This window comes from Canis lupus, chromosome 26 (genome assembly GCF_048164855.1).
Source record: "Canis lupus baileyi chromosome 26, mCanLup2.hap1, whole genome shotgun sequence".
Taxonomy (NCBI): domain Eukaryota; kingdom Metazoa; phylum Chordata; class Mammalia; order Carnivora; family Canidae; genus Canis; species Canis lupus.
In genome coordinates this window covers 37,980,397-38,001,281 of record NC_132863.1, presented here as the reverse complement: position 1 = coordinate 38,001,281, position 20,885 = coordinate 37,980,397, and the positions used below count along the sequence as shown (strand labels likewise).

General features: G+C 44.1%; 1 protein-coding gene across 2 annotated transcripts in view; it reads left to right on the top strand.

Annotated features, from left to right (window-relative positions):
* ZNFX1 (zinc finger NFX1-type containing 1) overlaps positions 1–20,885 on the top strand; it is a 24,532-nt gene extending 3,647 nt beyond the window's left edge. For both annotated transcript variants that reach the window (XM_072801380.1, XM_072801381.1), the window contains exons 3-14: positions 1,237–3,045; positions 5,877–6,008; positions 7,519–7,667; positions 8,607–8,756; positions 9,802–9,916; positions 10,938–11,188; positions 12,759–12,898; positions 14,123–14,277; positions 14,632–14,777; positions 15,993–16,103; positions 16,420–16,515; positions 17,408–20,885. In XM_072801380.1, coding sequence (XP_072657481.1) covers positions 1,237–3,045; positions 5,877–6,008; positions 7,519–7,667; positions 8,607–8,756; positions 9,802–9,916; positions 10,938–11,188; positions 12,759–12,898; positions 14,123–14,277; positions 14,632–14,777; positions 15,993–16,103; positions 16,420–16,515; positions 17,408–19,849 — 5,696 coding nt within the window. In that variant the 3' untranslated portion in view covers positions 19,850–20,885. The remainder of the gene's footprint in view (positions 1–1,236; positions 3,046–5,876; positions 6,009–7,518; positions 7,668–8,606; positions 8,757–9,801; positions 9,917–10,937; positions 11,189–12,758; positions 12,899–14,122; positions 14,278–14,631; positions 14,778–15,992; positions 16,104–16,419; positions 16,516–17,407) is intronic.

Genomic DNA, 20,885 nt, shown 5'->3' with positions numbered 1-20,885 from the left:
ATGTTAACTTTCATGTGTGGACTGGGTATATTTTCCTTCCTCCCCCAACAACTTCTTATGTGAGGGTTGGTAGTAGATAATACTGTATGGGTGAACTTGTGCTTCAGAAGGGAGAAAAACTTAAGTTTCACTTTTGAGTTTCCTAAAATAGAAGTTCAGTTTCATTTCTCAGTTTCTTTTTCAATATATTATTTAGCTCAAAAACTTCTTGGTAAAGGAAACCCCTCTGTCCCCTTTGCCATCTGATGCTGGACAAATTTCAAGAAGCATTTCTCTTGTAATATATCCCATTCTTGATGTCTCTGTCCCTGTGACATAATTGTTTAGTGGTAGAACTAGTGACCAATAGGGTATTCCCAATAGAAAAGTATTATTAGTGCTGCTAGTAATAACATTAATGAGAACTTTTTATGTGTCAGGTATTCTACTAAGCATCTTACAAATATTTAATCTTTTTTTTTTTTTTAAGATTTTATTTATTTATTCATGAGAGACACAGAGAGAGAAGCAGAGACACTGGCACAGGGAGAAGCAGGCTTCATGCAGGGAGCCTGACGTGGGACTCGATCTGGGGTCTCCAGGATCACACCCTGGGCTGAAGGCGGCGCTAAACCACTGAGCCACCTGGGCTGCCCATATTTAATCTTTGTACCCACAAAAATACTTAGGCTTAGAGAAATTATGCAACTTGGCCAAGGTTATACAGTGAGGAAGTGTTCAGGACAAGATTTGAACCGGATCTGTTTGGCTTTGGAACTCCTGCTTTGGCTGTTACTTGGTACTGGCAAAAAACGAGAAGCAATGAGCTAATCTTTTTTACCCTCTGAAACAATCCCAGCTTATGAGAACTAAAGCATTTTATTCTCTAGCATGTATTAGGCACTCAACAAATGTTTGTTCTCGTTTTTTTTAAGTTTTACTTATTTAAGTAATCTCTATATCCAGTGTGAGATCAAGAGTTGCATGCTTTTCTAACTGAGCCAGCCATGTGCTCCAACAAATGTTTATTCATTTTCCCTTTAGCACCCTCTGAAAAAAGCAATGTTTTCATAATATATACAGCAACATATAGTAATCTATTTTACATTTATTACATGACTTGATAGGAAACTTTCTCTCCAAAGAAAATATAAGTTCTTTAGTTGGTTTTGAAAATGAGAGTCTTTCTATTGTTGTCCTGTTAGATCTCCTTGCACCTTCATTTTTGCGCTTACCCAATATTCCCATTGTGTTTAGGGTCTGTGGATGGAGAATTACCACCAAGAGCTAGAAATCAGGCCAATAACCCACCAGCCAATGCTCTCAGAGGAGGACCCAACCAGCCTGGAAGGCAGCCTAGAGCTACCAACCGTGCTGTTCCTGTACGGCAAAGAGAAGAGAGGTTTGGGGCTATGGGCCGGAACCCACATCAGGGAAGGAGAAACCATGAGGGTCACACCAGTGATGAACCTAGAGGCCAAAGACGTAGTCAGGAAAATGATGCTAGGCGGAGAAATGGCAACCAGGAGGGAAGGAATCACAGACCACCATGGTCTGATGAAAACTTCCAGCAGTGGCGGACCCCCCACCAGAAGCCTGCAGAACAGCCACAGCCGGTAAAGAAACTGGGCTACAAATTCCTAGAAAGTCTTCTGCAGAAAGACCCTTCTGAAGTGGTCATCACTCTTGCCACAAGTGTAGGGCTGAAAGAGCTCCTGTCTCATTCTTTTATGAAATCCAACTTCCTTGAGCTCATCTGCCAGGTTCTTCGGAAGGCTTGCAGTTCCAAAATGGACCGCCAGAGTGTTCTCCATGTCCTGGGCATATTGAAGAACTCCAAATTCCTCAAAGTCTGCCTGCCGAATTATGTGGTAGGGATGATCACTGAACCCATCCCTGATATTCGAAACCAATATCCAGAACACATTAGCAACATCATCTCCCTCCTCCAGGATCTTGTAAGTGTCTTCCCCGCCAGCTCTGTGCAGGAAACTTCCATGCTCATTTCCCTCCTGCCAGCTTCTCTTAATGCTTTGAGAGCCTCTGGGGTTGACATAGAAGAAGAGACAGAGAAGAACCTGGAAAAGGTGCAGACCATCATCGAGCATCTGCAGGAAAAGAGGCGAGAGGGCACTTTAAGAGTGGACACCTACACTTTAGTGCAGCCTGAGACGGAAGACCATGTAGAGAGCTACAGGACCATGCCCATTTACCCTACTTACAATGAAGTGCACTTGGATGAGAGGCCATTCCTTCGTCCCAACATCATTACTGGAAAATATGACAGCACTGCTGTCTATCTGGATACCCACTTCCGACTCTTGCGAGAAGATTTTGTTAGACCCCTACGAGAAGGCATTTTGGAACTTCTCCAAAGCTTTGAAGACCAAGGCCTGAGAAAGAGAAAATTTGATGACATCCGAATCTACTTTGATACCAGGATTATCACACCCGTGTGTTCATCATCAGGCATTGTCTACAAGGTACAGTTTGATACAAAACCACTAAAGTTTGTTCGCTGGCAGAATTCCAAGAGATTGCTCTATGGATCTTTGGTGTGCATGTCCAAGGACAACTTTGAAACATTTCTTTTTGCCACTGTGTCTAACCGAGAGCAGGAAGATCTCTGCAGAGGAATTGTCCAGCTCTCTTTCAATGAGCAGAGCCAACAGCTGCTCGCAGAGGTCCAGCCCTCTGACTCTTTCCTCATGGTGGAGACAACTGCATACTTTGAGGCTTATAGGCATGTCTTGGAAGGACTCCAGGAGGTCCAGGAGGAAGATGTCCCCTTCCAGAGGAACATCGTGGATTGTGACTCTTATGTGAAGGAGCCAAGGTACTTGCTAATGGGGGGCAGATATGATTTTACTCCTTTAATAAAGAGTCCCTCAGCTACTGGGGAATCCCTGAGGAGTGCTGAGAGCTTGAGACATTCCAGAGTGAACGTCTTAGACCCTAGCCAGTGGCCCTCAAAAGAAGCCTTGAAGCTGGATGACTCTCAGATGGAAGCCTTGCAGTTTGCTCTCACAAGGGAACTGGCTATTATTCAAGGACCTCCGGGAACAGGTAAGAGAATATTTCAGAGCGTATGACATCTGCCCTATGAGATAGGCAAGGGAGGCTTGACTTTAGGTTTCTAGAGTATCTTGATTAGAGATATTCTCCTGAAATGGGCATTAAACTTATCTATAAAGTAGCTGTTCATGGTGATTTTCTAGTGGGCATCCATTGGTATGCATAGTTATCAAAATCACGAGGTTAGAGAAAACTGCTAAGGGGTCAGACTTAAGAAGATGCATAACCTTTGCTTCATCAAAGGTGATCTTAAATTTTATTTGATTTTATATTACTTTATTCTTTTTAAAGATTCTGTTTACTTATTTATTGAGAGAGAGCAAGCAAGCAAGCAAGCTGATTTCATGCCAAGCACAGAGCCCAACACAGGGCTCAGTCCCACAATCCTAAGATGAGGACCCAGGCTGAAACCAAGAGTCGAATGCCCAATAACTGAGCCACCCAGGAGCCCCTTGATTTTATATTACTTTAAATTAAATAATATCAAATACATAATAGGGCTATATGCCAAGTAGTATTTTGTATGCTTTCCATGTATTAGCTCTTTGCATCCTCAAACAACTCTGAAGTAGATAGTTCCATTTTACAGATAAAAAACTAAGGCAAAGAGTATGTTGACATTCATACAATGGTAAGTGACAGACCTAGGACTTGAACTCAGACAGTCTGGCTCTAAAGTCTTGGGTCTCCTATCTACCACACTCTACATCTCTTGGCTCCATCTCAGGGTCCTGAGATCGTGACCTGAGCCGAAACCGGGGGGCAGATGTTTAACTGACTGAGCCACTGAGCCAAAAAATAGGATATATCTAAAAAACAAAAAGAAGAGGATGTACCAGTTTATACTCCCACCAAGCGTGAACTAGCATTCCCATTTCCTTTTATCCTTTCGAATATTGTATGTTACCAATATGTTTTGCTAATTAGTTTTTGCTCATCTTCAAAGTTAAAAATTTTGGCCCATTAGTTTTTATGGTTTTGGTTTGTTTATTTTAAGATGTTTATTTATTTATTTATTTATTTTTTTTTTTAATTTTTTATTTATTTATGATAGTCACAGAGAGAGAGAGAGAGAGAGGCAGAGACACAGGCAGAGGGAGAAGCAGGCTCCATGCACCGGGAGCCTGACGTGGGATTCGATCCCGGGTCTCCAGGATCGCGCCCTGGGCCAAAGGCAGGCGCTAAACCACTGCGCCACCCAGGGATCCCTAAGATGTTTATTTAGAGAGAGAGGGAGAGAGCAAGCACAGCTGAGGGTGGGAGGGGCAGAGGAAGAGGGACAGAGAAAATCCTCAAGCAAGACTGCCTGCTGAGTGTGGAGCCGAACATGGGGCCCAATGGGGCCCAGTGGTAGGACTCTGAGATCATTACCTGAGTTGAAATCAAGAACCAGCTGCTCAATCAACTGAGCCACACCGGTGCCCCTGTTTTTTATGTTTTTTTGTTTGTTTGTTTGTTTTTTAATGTTTTAATAAATAATGGTTCAAAAAATTTTTTTTCAAGATATTTATCTGAGAGAGAGCATGCAAGCATGGGGCGGGGGAGCAGACTCCCCACTGAGCAAAGAGCTTGACATTGGGTTTGATCCTATGACTCCAGGATCTTGACCTGAGCTGCAGGCAGACACTTAATTGCCACCCAGGCTCCCTGGTTCAAAATTTTTAAAAAGTTTCCCTCTTCCCGCCATTTCACTCAGTTCTCTTCCCTAAAGCAAACAGTGTTGTTTTCTTGTTTATCCTTCCAAAGATATTCTGTGACTATTCAAGCAAATGCGTGAATTGAATATACTTATTACTGTTTACTATTTTCTTTTTATTTTTTTAAAGTTTTTATTATTTATTCACGAGAGACACAGAGAGAGGCATAGGCAAAGAGAGAAGCAGGCTCCCTGTGGGCAGCCTGATGAGGGATTCAATCCCAGGACCCCAGCATCATGACCTGAGTCTAAAGGCAGATGCTCGACCACTGAGCCACCCAGGTGCCCCTACTAACGAGCCCATAACTCTAACTTCAATGTTGATTTATGTGAGTTTTCCCCTTCTATCACAAAGGCAAGTAAGTCTACTGTGGTATATAGAAAGCATTTCTAAATAATTTGTTGCATGAGAGTACTGGCTAAAAAATACTGTACAGTTGTGAAAAAATATCTTATAGCTGTGAAAAAAGAGAAGGGAGGGAGCATTCTTTTTATGTGATGATAGAGAACTATCTCTAAAGGTATTTTAAGTGAAAAAAGTAACATGTAGGATAGTGAAGATAGTCTACTGCAACTATTTGCATCTAAAAAGTGGTGGGATGCCTGAGTGACTCAGTCAGTTAGGTGTCTGCCTTCCACTCAGGTCATGATCCCAGGGTCCTGGGATTGAGCACACAAACACACACACACACACACACACACACACACACCTCCCACCAAGTCAGGCTCCTTACTCAGTGGAGGATCTGGTTTTCTTTCTCTCTGTTCCTCCCCCCCACTCATGCTCTTTCTCTACCTCAAATTTAAAGAATCTTTTTTTAAAAAAAGGAAGAAATCTAGAGAAATACATTCTTATTTGTTTGCATTTGCATAGAATGACTAACTCTGGAAAGTGATATAAGAAACTGGTAATATCGGTTCCTTCCAAGAGAGGAAGTAGGTGGCTGGGGGCAAAAGACCAAGAGCGCTTTTCAGAATTTACCCATTTGTGCTTCTTGGATTTTAAACTATCCTCAGTATTTGACTTTATTATTTTTTTTAAATAATAATTTGTTCTAAGTAGTTGATTATTCCTTCTAGGAAATCTGATTTTTTTTTTTAACTCTCATTTTTCCTTGTTTTCTAGGCAAAACCTACGTGGGTCTAAAAATTGTTCAGGCGCTTCTAACCAATGAGCCTGTCTGGCAAATTAGCGTTCAGAAATTCCCCATCTTGGTTGTGTGTTATACTAATCATGCTTTGGACCAGTTTCTGGAAGGTAATTCTAGACAAAATTATTCTCCCATCAAGACATTTATAGTTGAACTATCAGCAACACAATAGCTCTTGTATTGTCTTTGAACTAAGTCTAAGTCCATAGTCTTTTCCATGACCTGCAAGGCTGCGTGTGGTCTGCTCCAGCCTAACTCTAAACTGTATCTCCTACCTCTTCCTTTGTCCTCCCTAACTCCAGCAACACTGTCTTCAGTTCCTTCAGCTTCTCTCTTGGACCATGCTGTTTCCCCCTCCCTAGAAGATACTTTTTTCTCTCCCTCTCTCTCCATCTTGACCTCATCTAACCTGGTTGGCTCCAACTCCTTCTTCAGGTGTCACCTTAATTCTCTCTTCAGGTAAATTTTCCCAATTGCCCCCAGATAAGGTTAAGTCTCCTTTTCTATTTTTTTCTTCAGAAACTTAATTCATATCTAACAATTTATTATATGTATTTCAGTCCTAGGCTCTTGACACTAAAAGTTGGTCACGTTTTGTGCTATATATTCACAGATTCTGGCATTAACTGAGCACTCAAAAAAATAGTAATTGCATTAATGAATGAATAAGTATATATTTTTCATTTTGCTTGGAATATTATTTCCCATTCTGTATTTTCCTTTAATGTAGATTAAATCTTTTTTATTCTTGCAATCTCAGTTTAAATATTAGGTCTTCAAGAATTAGATCCCTACCCCCATGCAAACTAGGTAAGGTCCCCTGTTACATACTTTGAGCATCATGGGCTTATCATCCTTACTGTACTTATTGCTCTTACAATAAATTGTTTAATGTGTATCTTCTCTGCCAGGCTATGAGACATGAGAACAAATTAGGAACTAAGTCTGTATTTTACCTGCTCTTTTTTTTTTTAATATTTTATTTATTTATTCATGAGAGACATAGAGGGAGAGAGAGAGGCAGGGACACAGGGAGAGTGAGAAGCAGGCTCCATGCGGGGAGCCCTACGTGAGACGCGATCCTGGGACTCCAGGATCACACCCTGGGCCAAAGGCAAGCACTCAACCACTGAGCCACCCAGACGTCCCTTACCTGCTCTATCTTAACAACCTACCATATGCCTGGTACATAGTGACCAATCAGCATATACCTGTAGAGTGAATGATAGAACATTTACTAAGTGTTTACCTTGTGCCAGGACTTGCCTGGGAGCTATACAGATGCTCTCTGATTTATCCAGATCATAGCCCTAAAAGGAAAGTATTTCTGTATTCAAATCACAGGTGAAGAACTGAAGCTCTGGTTAAATAACTTGTTGCAGTTTATATAGCAATAGTGGTGAAGTCAAGATTTGGGTGCCCAGTTGTCTGATTCCAAACCCTGTGTTCTTAAGCACCACACTATTGTTGCATAGGGCATTTCATCTCTAGGGTAGATTCCTGTAAGCACCAGTGTGTTCTCTAAGGGAGCACCTGAGACAGCATTCCAAACATGTAGAGCTCCCACCTGAGAGAGTCTAGCATAGCTCTTCTTACCTGCTATGCTCTGCCTTACAGGCATATACAAGTGTCAGAAGACTAGCATCGTGCGGGTAGGTGGAAGGAGCAACAGTGAAATCCTGAAGCAGTTCACCTTGAGGGAACTGAGGAATAAACGAGAGTTCCGCCGCAGCCTCCCCATGCACCTCCGGAGAGCCTACATGAGTGTGAGTCCTGGTGTGGAGTAGCTGAGATAGCTCCAGGTGGAGATAGGCTGGAGAGTAATGGCCCTCTGGGTACACAGTCCAGGGGCCATAGGGAGAAGCACTACACAGAGAGGTGAAGGACCCAGCTTCCTTCCAACAGTCCACTCTGCTGGGCCCATGTGCTGACCTGGCCCCTCATAATTCAGATGGAGAAAGGACAGAAAGGGCATACCACCCTTTCCAGTCTTCTAGGTGGGCAGCAGAGTACCCAGACAAAAGTCAGTTATTATTACCAAGGAAAACCAAGGAAAAGAGAGAAGTCTCTGCAACAATATCCTTGGCCTGTTTTCCTGTTGGATTAATTGTTTTCTTATTGGTAAGTAGGAGTCTTTTTTTTTTTTTTTCTTTAAAGATTTATTTATTCATGGGAGACACAGAGAGAGAAGCAGAGACACAGGCTGAGGGAGAAGCAAGCTGCATGCAGGGAGCCCGATGTGGGACTTGATCCCGGGTCTCCAGGGTCACGCTCTGGGCCAAAGGCAGCACTAAACCACTGAGCTACCCAGGGATCCCCTTAGATATTTTAGATAATAATCCTATGGTTTTGAGACCACAGTAATGTGCTTGGAAATTGGTTTGTTGACTAGTTTTTTTTTTTTTTTTTTAAAGATTTATTTATTTATTTATGATAGACAGAGAGAGAGAGAGGCAGAGACACAGGCAGAGGGAGAAGCAGGCTCCATGCCTGGAGCCTGATGCGGGACTCGATCCCGGGACTCCAGGATCACGCCCTGGGCCAAAGGCAGGCGCCAAACCGCTGAGCCACCCAGGGATTCCCCTGTTGACTAGTTTGTTATCTCTTCTTGCTGTTCCTGTGTCTTCGTTTTGTTTTCTTTCATGGCAGGAATTGAGGTTAGGGGATGATGGTACTTCAATTTTCTTTCCCTCTGTTCTTGGCAGATTGTGACACAAATGAAAGAGTCAGAGCAAGAGCTGCATGAAGGGGCCCAGACCCTGGAGTGCACTATGCGTGGTGTACTACGGGAACAGCACCTGGAGAAATATATATCCCCCCAGCACTGGAAAAGCTTAATGAATGGACCTGTACAAGTAAGGGTCATCCTGGGGGCTCTAAGCGTCTCTCTTACCTTAGTACTTGGAGGGAGTCTCCAGCAGAAGCAATAATCCAAAGCATTAGCTGTTTTGATAATCTGATGCTACCATAATGTGAGAAGTACCTTTTCATGAGGAGAGGTGGCTTCTTAGTATACTAGTTAGGCGCAAGACTGGAGCTAGCTTGCTGGATATGAATTCTGGTTTTGCTGTAGGGCAGGTTACTTAATTCTTCTTGTACCTCCTTCCTCTTTTATATAGAGTGGGGATGATAATAACATTAAGTTGAACTATATGAAATTGCTAATATTTATAAATTTGACTTGCAAAAATGGCAATTTCTTACAGATCAATGTAATTTTTATAGGATTGTTATTTAGATAAGCAAGTTAATATTCGTAAACTACGTAATTAGTGTGCTTTAAGTGATTGTTAGTAAAATCATAACAAGGCAACCTAGCACTATACAGAGAGCCTTGAAGTCAGCAGACCTAAGTCTTACAGACTGTGTGCCTTGGCCACTATGGTCCTTAGGTCTCTCAATAGTCAAACGGGGTAATAATAATGCTTTCAAAGGATATTCTAAGAAGTAACATGATTTCTCTAAAGTGGCTGGCCAGGAACCCAGCGAAATGGTAGCTCTTATCAATGAGTTGGTGATTTCTAGGGTTACAAACCCAGAATCCTGAAGGGGTCAATCATGATTTGTAAATGAATAAAGCAGGCTAGATGTGAGACACTTGAAGGTAGAGAGAGCACTTGGCAGACCAGAAAAAGAAGTGGTAAGCAACCCACTTCCAGTCATTTGTTGCCATTTTCGAATGTAGGCTTGTTGCTGCCATAGATCTTGATTTTATTGTGAGAGGAAGTTTTTATTTTTTTTAAATTCTGTGCAAGTCATATTTAATGATCCAGTTGCCCGAGGGTTGCCAACTTACAGCCTCTAAATTTTTAGAGAACTACTTTCAGTCCTTCATGGAAACCTTTCCTTTACACTGGTTATCATAGAACTCTTGTGACTGATAATTTATTCCTTCCTCAGGATAGTGAATGGATTTGCTTCCAGGGCTGGAAGCATTCCATGATGCTGGAGTGGCTGGGTCTGGGTGTCAGTTCATTCACCCAAAATGTTGCACCAGCAGGACCTGAAAATACAAGTAAGAGTGCATGTCTACCTCAAATCACATCTTAAGGTGCAATATGGTATAAACCAGAGAGTAAAACTTAAAAGTAATACTTAGAATATATAAAGAACTATAATCAATCGAGAGACAAGTAATAGTTTGATAGGAAAATAGATAAAAGACATTTTACAAGGACATCACAAAATAAATTCTAATGGTCACTAAACATGAAGAAGGCTCACTAGAAATTAGAGGAGCTAAAACCACAATGAGATATTATACGCTATATTGGCAAAAATTTGCAAGTTTGCTATAACGCTACACTTAGAATGTGGAGCAGTAGGAACCATGCTAGTGGTTAATTGGCACAACCACTTTATAGTAATAGAAAAACAGAACTCATGTTCATCAACACGTGTACAATGGATGAGTCATTTACCCTCCATTCAGATCATAAAATACTGTACAACAGTAAAAAGGAATGAATCATAGCGTATATGGCAACATATGAATCTCAAAAACAGGCTGAATGAAAAAGCAAGCTGTAGGAAAATGTATACAATATTATTCTGTTTGTAGAGAGCTCAAAAAAAAACTAGACGATGTGTTATTTAGAGATGTGTATACATTATATATGTGGTAAAGTTCTCTTAAAGGCAGAGGAAGAACGAGCAATATAAAACTTATGCTAGACGAGTCCATAAGGTCTTCAAGAAATATGGGTGATTTTCTCCTTAAATTGGGTGGGAGGTACCTAGATGTTCTTTTTATGAATTTATTATCTCTTAAATTGCTTATTTGTATACTCTCTTTTGTGTATTTAACATTAAGAAAGTAAGACCTTTCTTACACAGGGATATATTTCTATGGCTTTTAAAAAACAATGAAAAAGTATTTAAGTCTCCCTCCCCTAACTCCCATTTCTCCCAATTTCCCTCATAAAATAACCATTTAAAGCCCTTGAGACCATCTTCATGCATGTGAGCTCTTGTATAAGTGCCATCTTGCTTTGGTTTCAAGAGTTTCACTGCTGTCCTGCCTGCTTTCTTCCTAGCCCAGGCAGAAGTGGAGGAGGAGGAGGAAGAAGGGGAAGAGGAGGGTGCACTGATTGAGATCCCAGAGGAGGCTGACCTAATTCAAGCAGACCGGGTGATTGAGGAGGAAGAGGTGGTGAGGCCCCGGCGGCGGAAGAAGGAAGAGAATGGGGCAGTCCACGAGTTGGCTAAAGTGCTTCTGGCCATGAGACTAGACAACTATGGCCCCGGGACAGCAGCTGGGCAGGAGCAAACCACAGGAGAGTGGGAGGTAAACTCATTTGCTCATGGCCTCTGGAAGCCCTAACAGAATGGGAAATGAGAGTTCAGTTACTACTGCCCAGGTGGGTGGGGGCTGAGCTCTTCCGAAACAGGCCTGAGAACATCTGTTCTGACTAGAACTGCAGCCCCTTGTTATCACCCACTTCTCGTACAACAGCATGTTCAGCTTGTCCTCACAGTTAACTTATTTTACCCATTTTTACAACCTGTGGTATAAGAAGGGTCCAGTTCCCAAGAGTATAAAAATTATGGCCCTTCAGAGGGGACCTAGCAAGAAATTCCAACTTAGAGAAACAGGAAGCAGGTAACCAAATGCTTTTCTTGAACTTTTAGAAAAATGCACCACATGTGGATTAGATCAAACACTTCATGATCTCAATGCTTAGTACTTTCATGGATATTATTTTCTCAAATACAAATGAGCTTTATGAACAGTGCATTAAAACTTGAGAGAATTCAAATAAAACAGAACGAAGCAAGCTGTACAGGCTGGGTGGAATACTCATCCTTCATTCACCCCGGAATCTGATGTTTCTCTTAAAGCCAGAAAAGTATGGACACCCAGAGTTTCTCTCTTTTCGTTCCTTTGGTAGAAGCAATTGATCCTCAGAATCTGCCATGCATTGCTATGACAGTAGAGGACTGGATACTCAACATTTTCTGACCTCCACTGATGATTTAAGGGACTTTTAAAGGCAACTTTGAATGCCTTTAAAAAGGCATTCAAAGTCTGCTGGCTTTGAACTGGCCTTTAAAAAGGCATTCAAAGTCTGCTGGCTTTGAACTGATCTTCTAGTCCAGTTCAGCATCACTGTGCATGATGGATAGAATCTGATCCCACTGTGTGGAATTATGGATTAAGTATTTATCTGCCACATGGCCGTAGGAGGAATTGATTTGTTTGATTTTTAAAGTTGGCAGAGGTCCATAATATTGTGACATTCATCTTCCACTGTGACATTCATCTTCCATGCCAATCCTCCTAAAGGCTCATGGCTTCAGGCTTAGTAACAGAGCCAGAGGAGAGCATTTCCCTCTAAATGGTGCCTTTCACCAATTTGTTGAAGGTACTATGATGACGTGAAGACCAGTTTAGCAGGTCTTGTACGGCATTCAGCAAGAAAGACACATTTACTACTTTCATGACCTATGTTTTAGGAATGAGAAATAGAATGTGGTCAAAAGATGTTGAGTGGTAACTGATGTCAGCAGTATTCCAGATGCTTTCCATGTATGTATTCCTTCAGTTCAGCAACCCTGTGAACATGTACCCTTGTTATTATTTTATTGAAGGGGATGCTGAAGCATGCAGAGGTTGAATAACTTACTCAAGGTCCCACAACTTAATAAGAGGTTGATGGGGCTTTGAACCCAGGCAGACTGGTCCAGAGCCCTCATTTAGCCATTCTGCAGTGGAGTATGTGTGAGGAGAGTGTGATACATTCAAGGAAGTTCTTCCAAGGTGGCAGCTCCTTTTTTAATGTGTTCTGGCCATCTTGGTCTTAGAACTGGGCCCACCTCTGTCGGATGGTAACCCTGGCTGGTATTGATGTCCACAGACCCAGCGTAACCAGAAAAAGAAAATGAAGAAGAAAGTAAAGGTTGAACTTCGCAAACTGAACACCATGACTGAGGCTGAGGCCAGTGAAATCCAAGATGTTTGGCAGCTGGACCTGAATTCTCGCTGGCAGCTGTATAGGTATTATGTGCACTCCTCACTCTTGCCCCCCCCCCCCAACCAGCCCATGTAATTTCCCCAAGGGATTCCTTTTTTGTTCTGAAACATAACCCCGGTCATTCCATCTCAACCTTCAACAATGTTAACTAATGATTGGTTGCATACCCCCATTGAGCTGATTGCTAGGAGTGCAGCCTTCAGATGAAACAAACACTAGGCTCTACCCTTACTGAGCTTAAAGTCTGTCCAGGGAGATAGATTAATTAATGGCACAAATAAAAAGTTACAAATGGATATAAACACAAAGGAGCAAGGGGTGCTAAGAATATTAACATGGGATCTGAGCTGGTCTGAGGTATCCCGGAAAGTGACATTGGAGGGAAAATCTGAAGGATTAGTAGACATGAGCAAGACCAGCTGGGAATGGGGAGCAGATGAAATTATGGGGACCACATGCATAAAGACATGACTTGGGAAGGAGTATGGCTGTTTGAGAAATGGAAAGGAGGCAGCCAAGCATGCCTATGGCTCAGAGAGAGAAATGGAAAGTCATAGTGGTGGGGCAGGGGCCTGACTGCAGAGTCTTATGGGGCAAAGCTTAGGAGCCTGAATTATCAAAAGCCACTTTTTGAAGTGTATTGAAAAGCTTTTGAAATGTTTTACAGCAGAGTAGTGACCTGATGTTTTACTTGTAATATAAGACTGGAGAATTAGGGGAGAGGACTCAGGTAGGGATGGGGCAGGGAGAATTTGTGAGAAATTCTTGAAGCTTTTTTTTTTTTTTTTTTTTTTTTTAAGATTTTATTTATTCATGAGAGACACAGAGAGAGGCAGAGACATAGGCAGAAGGAGAAGCAGGCTCCTCGCAGGGAGCCCGATGTGGGACTCGATCCTGGGATTCCAGGATCATGCCCTGGGCCAAAGACAGACAGTCAACCACCGAGTCACCCAGGCCTCCCATACTTGAAGCTTTTGAAGTCCCTTGCTCTCTTCTCAATAATTAACCTCTCATTCTTTATCCTCCGTTCCTTAGCTCTTGGCCACCTATGTGTATGTCTCTGCACATCTTTTTGTTGGGCATTTTGGACTCTTGGGTCCCTGTAAACCTAAGTCTCTCCTTCCTCTCTCTCTGTGGTCCGTGCGCCCCTCAGGGGTCTAGGTTCCACTTCATAAACACTGAAGGGGGTTCCTCTGCCGCCTTAAAGAGCATACATCTTCCTCTGTCTGGTTCTTCACTTTCTCCAGGCTGTGGCTACAGATGTATCAGGCTGACACCCGCCGAAAAATCCTCAACTATGAGCGCCAGTACCGCACATCAGCAGAGAGAATGGCTGAGCTGAGGCTCCAGGAAGACCTGCACATCCTGAAAGATGCCCAGGTTGTAGGAATGACAACGACAGGTAAGAAATCATGGGGAATTTACCTGTTCCAGCTGTTCACCACTGGTTCCAAGCTCCTGTCACATCATCTAGGACTGGTAAAGAGGAGCTTTGTTAATAGGCTAGGGAGAAGAGGCCATGAAAAGCTACTGAAAGCAAGCTGTGTTTAGGGAACTGATGATGAAATATACTCACTTGTTCCTGCTGCATTCAGAACCCCAGCAGTGGCCAACAAGTGTGTCATGTTCTGGAGACCACTCAGCAGCACTTGCTCTCTCATTCAATGGTGGTCACAGCCTTGGGTGAATGTGGGGGCTCAGTTGTCACAGGGCCCAGTGTGTCAACTCAGGGAGCCTCTTTTTTTCTTGACTCCAGGTGCTGCCAAATACCGTCAGATCCTGCAGAAGGTGGAGCCTCGGATTGTCATTGTAGAAGAGGCTGCTGAAGTCCTAGAGGCCCACACCATTGCCACACTGAGCAAAGCTTGCCAGCACCTCATTCTGATTGGGGACCATCAGCAGGTAGGGCAGGAGCCCCTATAAGATGAAGAGAGATGGCTGAGGGGTGCGCTTGGACAGAAGATCCTGGCCTCTCTGCTTCATCCATCTTTAAGCTTATTAGTGGTTTTCTGTGATTCTTCTTTCCCTCACCTTCTACATTCAACCTAAGAGCAAGTGTTCTTGGATTTGGGGTATATTTCAGAGGAAGTGTCATTCGTTCAATCTGTTCCTCGACTACTATTATAATCTACAATGATCTTTTTTTTTTTTTTTTTAATTTTTATTTATTTATGATAGTCATACAGAGAGAGAGAGAGAGGCAGAGACACAGGCAGAGGGAGAAGCAGGCTCCATGCACCGGGAGCCGGACGTGGGACTCGATCCCGGGTCTCCAGGATCGCGCCCTGGGCCAAAGGCAGGCGCTAAACCGCTGCGCCACCCAGGGATCCCTACAATGATCTTTTAAGTGAACTGTTTGAGTAGTTGCTCCCTGTTTCTGTACTTCCGTTTTTGCTGTCCTCTCATCCCAATTTCTTTATAAAGGAGCCAGTGAATTTAAATTTAAAAAGCAGATATGTCACTCTGCAGCTTAAGACCCTCCAGTGATTTCCCATTTTCCTAATATAAAAATCAAGCTTATTTATTTATTCATTCATTCATTCATTCATTCATTCATGAGAGACACAGAGAGAGAAGCAGAGACACAGGCAGAGGGAGAAGCAGGCTCCATGCAGGGAGCCCAACACGGGACTCGATCCTTGGTCTCCAGGATTACACCCTGGGCTGAAGGCGGCGCCAAACCACTAAGCCACCGAGGCTGCCCTAAAAATCAAGCTTCTTAAAGTGGACTACAAAGGCAAATATTCTTAGGTCCAGCCTGTTTCTCTGACTTCTCCTATCACCATCTCATTTGCTCACTCTGTTCGCAGCCCCTACTCTCCTTCTGCTCCCTCTTATGGCCTACTTTTCAAATGATAGGCATCATCCTCCATGCTGGCATCAACTCAGATATCACTCTTCGGCCTTTATTTAAGGAGCTCCTACCCCTAGGCACTCTGTCACATCACCTTTAATTCTTGCCTTCATGACCCTTGTGGCCCTTTATCCTTAGCCTGTCAGTACTTAGAACAGTGCCTGGCACATACAAGACACTTAAAAAACATCTGATGGGTGGGTGGGTGGATGGATGGATAAAATATGTCAATAGAGAGTTATCACACATGTTTCTTTTCTCAGCTGCGCCCCAGTGCCAACGTGTATGATCTAGCCAAGAATTTCAACCTTGAGGTATCCCTCTTTGAACGGCTGGTGAAAGTAAACATTCCCTTTGTCCGTCTGAATTACCAGGTAAGAAGCGGAACCTCTCTTATTACCTACCAAATGTCCAGAAGTCTCCTGGGAGCTTGCCAACTGCCAGCAAGAAAGGTCTCATAAAAATAAAACTGGTTTAGTAATGCAGTGACTGCCAGACTTCTTTTCTGTTTTAAAATACCACAAGATCAGCCTGTGTTGAGTTTGTGTTGGACGAAGGAGCTGTTTACATTCTGCTCTTTCCTCCCTGTTCTTTTCACAATACTTCCAGATTTTTCACTAGCAACCTAGTCTCTAGAAATGGTCCGTTTATTCTCCGCTCATGTTTCTAATGACAAATATGTCGTTTCAGCACCGCATGCGCCCTGAAATTGCCCGTCTCTTGACCCCCTATATTTACCAGGATCTGGAGAATCATCCCTCTGTTCTCAAATATGAAAAGATAAAGGTAAGTCTGCCTTTCCTTATCTTTCTGTGATGCAATCAACAACCTAGGAGGCTGTATTTCCTTAGGATGAAAAAGGGTTTTCAAAAGGGACTAGAGTCAGCTTTTTTAAAAGCTGGTTATTAAGGGGAAAAATAATATAGAAGTTGAGAGAAAGAGACATGGAATGGTTTGATTTTGTTGTTGTTGTTTTATTATTCATGAGAGACAGAGACACAGGCAGAGGGAGAAGCAGGCTCCATGCAGGAAGCCTGATGCAGGACTCGATCCCGGGAGTCCAGGATCATGCCTTGGGCCAAAGGCAGGCACTTAACCGCTGAGCCACCCAGGGATCCCCTGGAATGGTTTTTTGTTTTGTTTGTTTGTTTGTTTGTTTGTTTGTTTGTTTTCCCCCCCTGGAATTGTTTTTGAAGCCCATCTCTGCCACTTAGTAGTAGCTTTGTAACTTTTTAGCAAGTTATATACCAATACCAATTCTGAGTGTCAGGGTCTTCTGTACAGTGAGAATAATGGGTGCTGCCTCATTATTGTTTTGAGGAAGATAATGTGTGTCAAGCGGTCAGCACAGTTGAGTGCTTATAAGTTAGCTGCTCCCTCAACATCTTCATCATAGGTGCTGCCTATTTCCTGGACTATAATAGTTGGATTGTGGAGGTTATTTTAATATTTATATCAAATATATTAAAAACTAAAACAAATTCTTTATCCCTTTCCCTACTTGTCATGGTCCCAAAAGAAAGCACATGGTGACTGACTCTAAATTTAAAGTGTTGTACAAAGTATACAAAAAACCTTGCAAGGTCTCTCCCTGGAGTAGAGTCCGTGGTCCATACATGCGAAGATAGAAAAAAATCGCATGAGTGAACCTAATGTTATCACTTTTTTTCTTTTCTAGGGAGTCTCTTCCAACCTTTTCTTTGTAGAACACAACTTTCCTGAACAGGAAATCCAAGAAGGCAAAAGCCACCAGAACCAGCATGAGGCTCGCTTTGTGGTAGAGCTGTGCAAGTACTTCCTGTGCCAGGAGTACCTGCCCTCCCAGATCACCATCCTCACCACCTATACCGGGCAGCTCTTCTGCCTGCGCAAGCTCATGCCAGCCAAGACGTTTGCTGGGGTCAAGGTCCATGTGGTTGACAAATACCAAGGAGAAGAGAATGACATTGTTCTTCTCTCATTAGTGCGGAGCAACCAGGAAGGCAAGGTGGGTTTTCTCCAGATATCCAACCGCATCTGTGTGGCCTTGTCCCGTGCCAAGAAGGGGATGTACTGCATTGGAAACATGCAGATGCTGGCCAAGGTGCCCTTGTGGAGCAAGATCATCCATACCCTTCGAGAGAACAATCAAATAGGTCGCACACTCCAGCTGTGCTGCCAGAACCATCCTGATACCCACACCTTCGTATCCAAAGCTTCTGATTTCCAAAAAGTGCCCGAAGGAGGCTGCAGCCTACCCTGTGAGTTCCGGTTGGGCTGTGGACACGTCTGCACCCGTGCCTGCCACCCCTATGATTCCTCACACAAGGAGTTCCAGTGCATGAAGCCATGCCAGAAGGTCATCTGCCAAGATGGGCACCGGTGCCCTCTTGTTTGCTTCCAGGAGTGTCAGCCTTGTCAGGTGAAGGTGCGCAAAATCATTGTTCGGTGCGGCCACGAACAAATGGTTCCGTGTTCCATGCCTGAGTCAGATTTTTGCTGCCAAGAGCCTTGCCCCAAGGTTCTGAAATGCGGGCACAGATGCAGCCACCCCTGTGGGGAAGACTGTGTGCGGTTGTGTTCAGAAATGGTCACCGTGAAACTTAAGTGTGGGCACAGCCAGCAGGTGAAGTGTGGTAATGTGGAAGACCTCATGTATGACCTGCCAGTCAAGTGCACCACCAAGTGTGGTACCATCTTGGACTGCGGGCATCCTTGTCCTGGCACCTGCCACAGCTGCTTCGAAGGGCGCTTCCATGAGCGTTGTCAGCAGCCCTGCAAACGCCTGCTCATCTGCTCACACAAGTGCCAGGAGCCATGCATTCGTGAGTGCCCACCCTGCCAGCGGACCTGCCAGAACCGCTGTGTTCACAGCCAGTGCAAGAAAAAGTGTGGGGAACTCTGTAGCCCCTGCGTGGAACCCTGTGTCTGGCGCTGCCAGCACTACCAGTGCACCAAACTCTGCTCTGAACCCTGCGACCGACCCCCATGCTATGTGCCTTGTACTAAGCTGCTGGCTTGCGGCCACCCCTGCATCGGTTTGTGTGGGGAACCATGTCCCAAGAAGTGCCGTGTCTGCCACCAGGAAGAAGTCACCCAAATATTATTTGGCTTTGAGGATGAGCCTGATGCCCGCTTTGTGCAGCTAGAAGATTGCAGCCACATCTTTGAGGTGCAAGCCCTGGATCGCTACATGAATGAGCAGAAGGATGATGAAGTTGCCATCAAGTTGAAGGTTTGCCCTATCTGCCAGGTACCCATCCGTAAAAACCTGCGGTATGGAACCAGCATCAAACAGCGGCTGGAAGAGATTGAAATTGTCAAGGAAAAGATTCAGGGCTCCGCAGGGGAAATAGCAACCAGCCAGGAACGGCTTAAGGTCTTGCTGGAGAGCAAGAGCCTCCTCCACCAGCTGCTTCCTGAAGACTTTCTGATGTTGAAGGAGAAGCTGGCCCAGAAAAATCTGTCCGTGAGGGACCTGGGCCTTGTTGAGAATTATATCAGCTTCTATGACTACTTGGCTGGCCTGTGGAATTCTCTGAAAAAGGTGCATGTATTAGAGCAGGAGAGACTGGGGACTCGACTAGAACAGGTCCATGAATGGCTTACCAAGAAGCGTTTGAGCTTTACCAGCCAGGAATTGGATGACTTCCAAAGTGAAATCCAGAGGCTCACATACTTGGTAAACCTCCTGTCCCGTTGTAAGATAGCAGAGGGGAAGATGAGCAGTAGCACAGCAGAGGAGGTCCACAGTGTCCGGAAGATCCTTGAGAGAACATGTAAGTTCACCCGGGAGGATGAACAACTTGTGCAGAAAAAGATGGAAGCTCTGAAAACCACCCTTCCCTGCTCCGGCCTGGGCATCTCAGAGGAAGAAAGAGTGCAGATAGTCAGTGCTATGGGTTTTCCTCGTGGCCACTGGTTCAAGTGCCCCAATGGCCACATATATGTGATTAGCGATTGTGGGGGAGCCATGCAGAGAGGAACATGTCCCGACTGTAAGGAGGTGATTGGGGGCATCAATCATACTCTGGAAAGGAGCAATCAGCTTGCTTCTGAGATGGATGGAGCCCAGCACGCTGCCTGGTCAGATACAGCCAACAACCTGCTGAACTTTGAGGAGCTCCAGAGGATGATGTAGGAAGACCACGCGCCGCTACCTTGTGTCTAGCCAGCTCCTGGCTGGGGCTGGCTCCCTTGTGAGGGAACCCGAGTTTGGTTTTTATTATCGTCCTTTAGTTTTAGCACCTATTTAAGGATCCACTGTAAGGGATTGCCCACATTTGTTTCTAGATTTCCCCTGCGCTAGATTAAGCACTTTATCTCAAGAACTGAGAGCAAAGTTAACAGATTTCTTCTCTTTTCTCCTGCAAGTTAGTGGACAGGCTCCCTGGAGCATGTTTGGGGCTTCCACCTTGGGTTACCACTGGTATCTCCGGGTCCTGACTCAGTCAGATGTGTTTTTCTGCAGTGCTTCGGGGGCACAGATGCATTCTAATTGCCAGGCCCTAACTTGTAGACTAATTCTAATAAACAGAGGCCCAGAGGAGTTATGAATTGCTTATCCTTTCAAGGAGCACAAAAGTCCCTCCCACCCTTCTCCATGGGCCCCCTCACTTCCCGAGATGGAGGCATGTGATAAAGACAAAAGACTTCAGTGACTAACCCTGACCCAGGTACATAATCACTGAGTGGGAAAAGTGTGACTATCCACAGCTGGGGGCTTAGGCAGCAGGCCCAGGCTAACAAAGGAGTGATTCCCCCATATCCTCTCCTGTGACCAGCACTTTGGGATGGTGGAGGTTTGTCTGCAGGAGTTCAGTAGTAGTGCTGGTTCCCTAGGGCCCTGAATGGAACTAAACTTAGATTTGGTACCAGCAGCACCTATCCAAAGTGTGACCCTTTGTCCCAGCACTATTACAGCTTTTGCCTGGGCAGGGTTAGCATGCCAACAGCTTCTGCAGGCCCCAGACCGAAGCCAGAAGCCAGCCCCCAGGCCTGCTGCCTGCATACATTTTTCCCTCAGTCCAGTGTTCCTAGAACAGACACTTAGGCATCTCAGGTCTTTCTACCGTTGGTGAGAAAAATGTCCTTTTCCTATGTATGCATTTCCTTTTTTGTCTTTACTATGCACTTTAGCCTATAAAGCCAATTAATAAAAACGATGATTGAGAAAA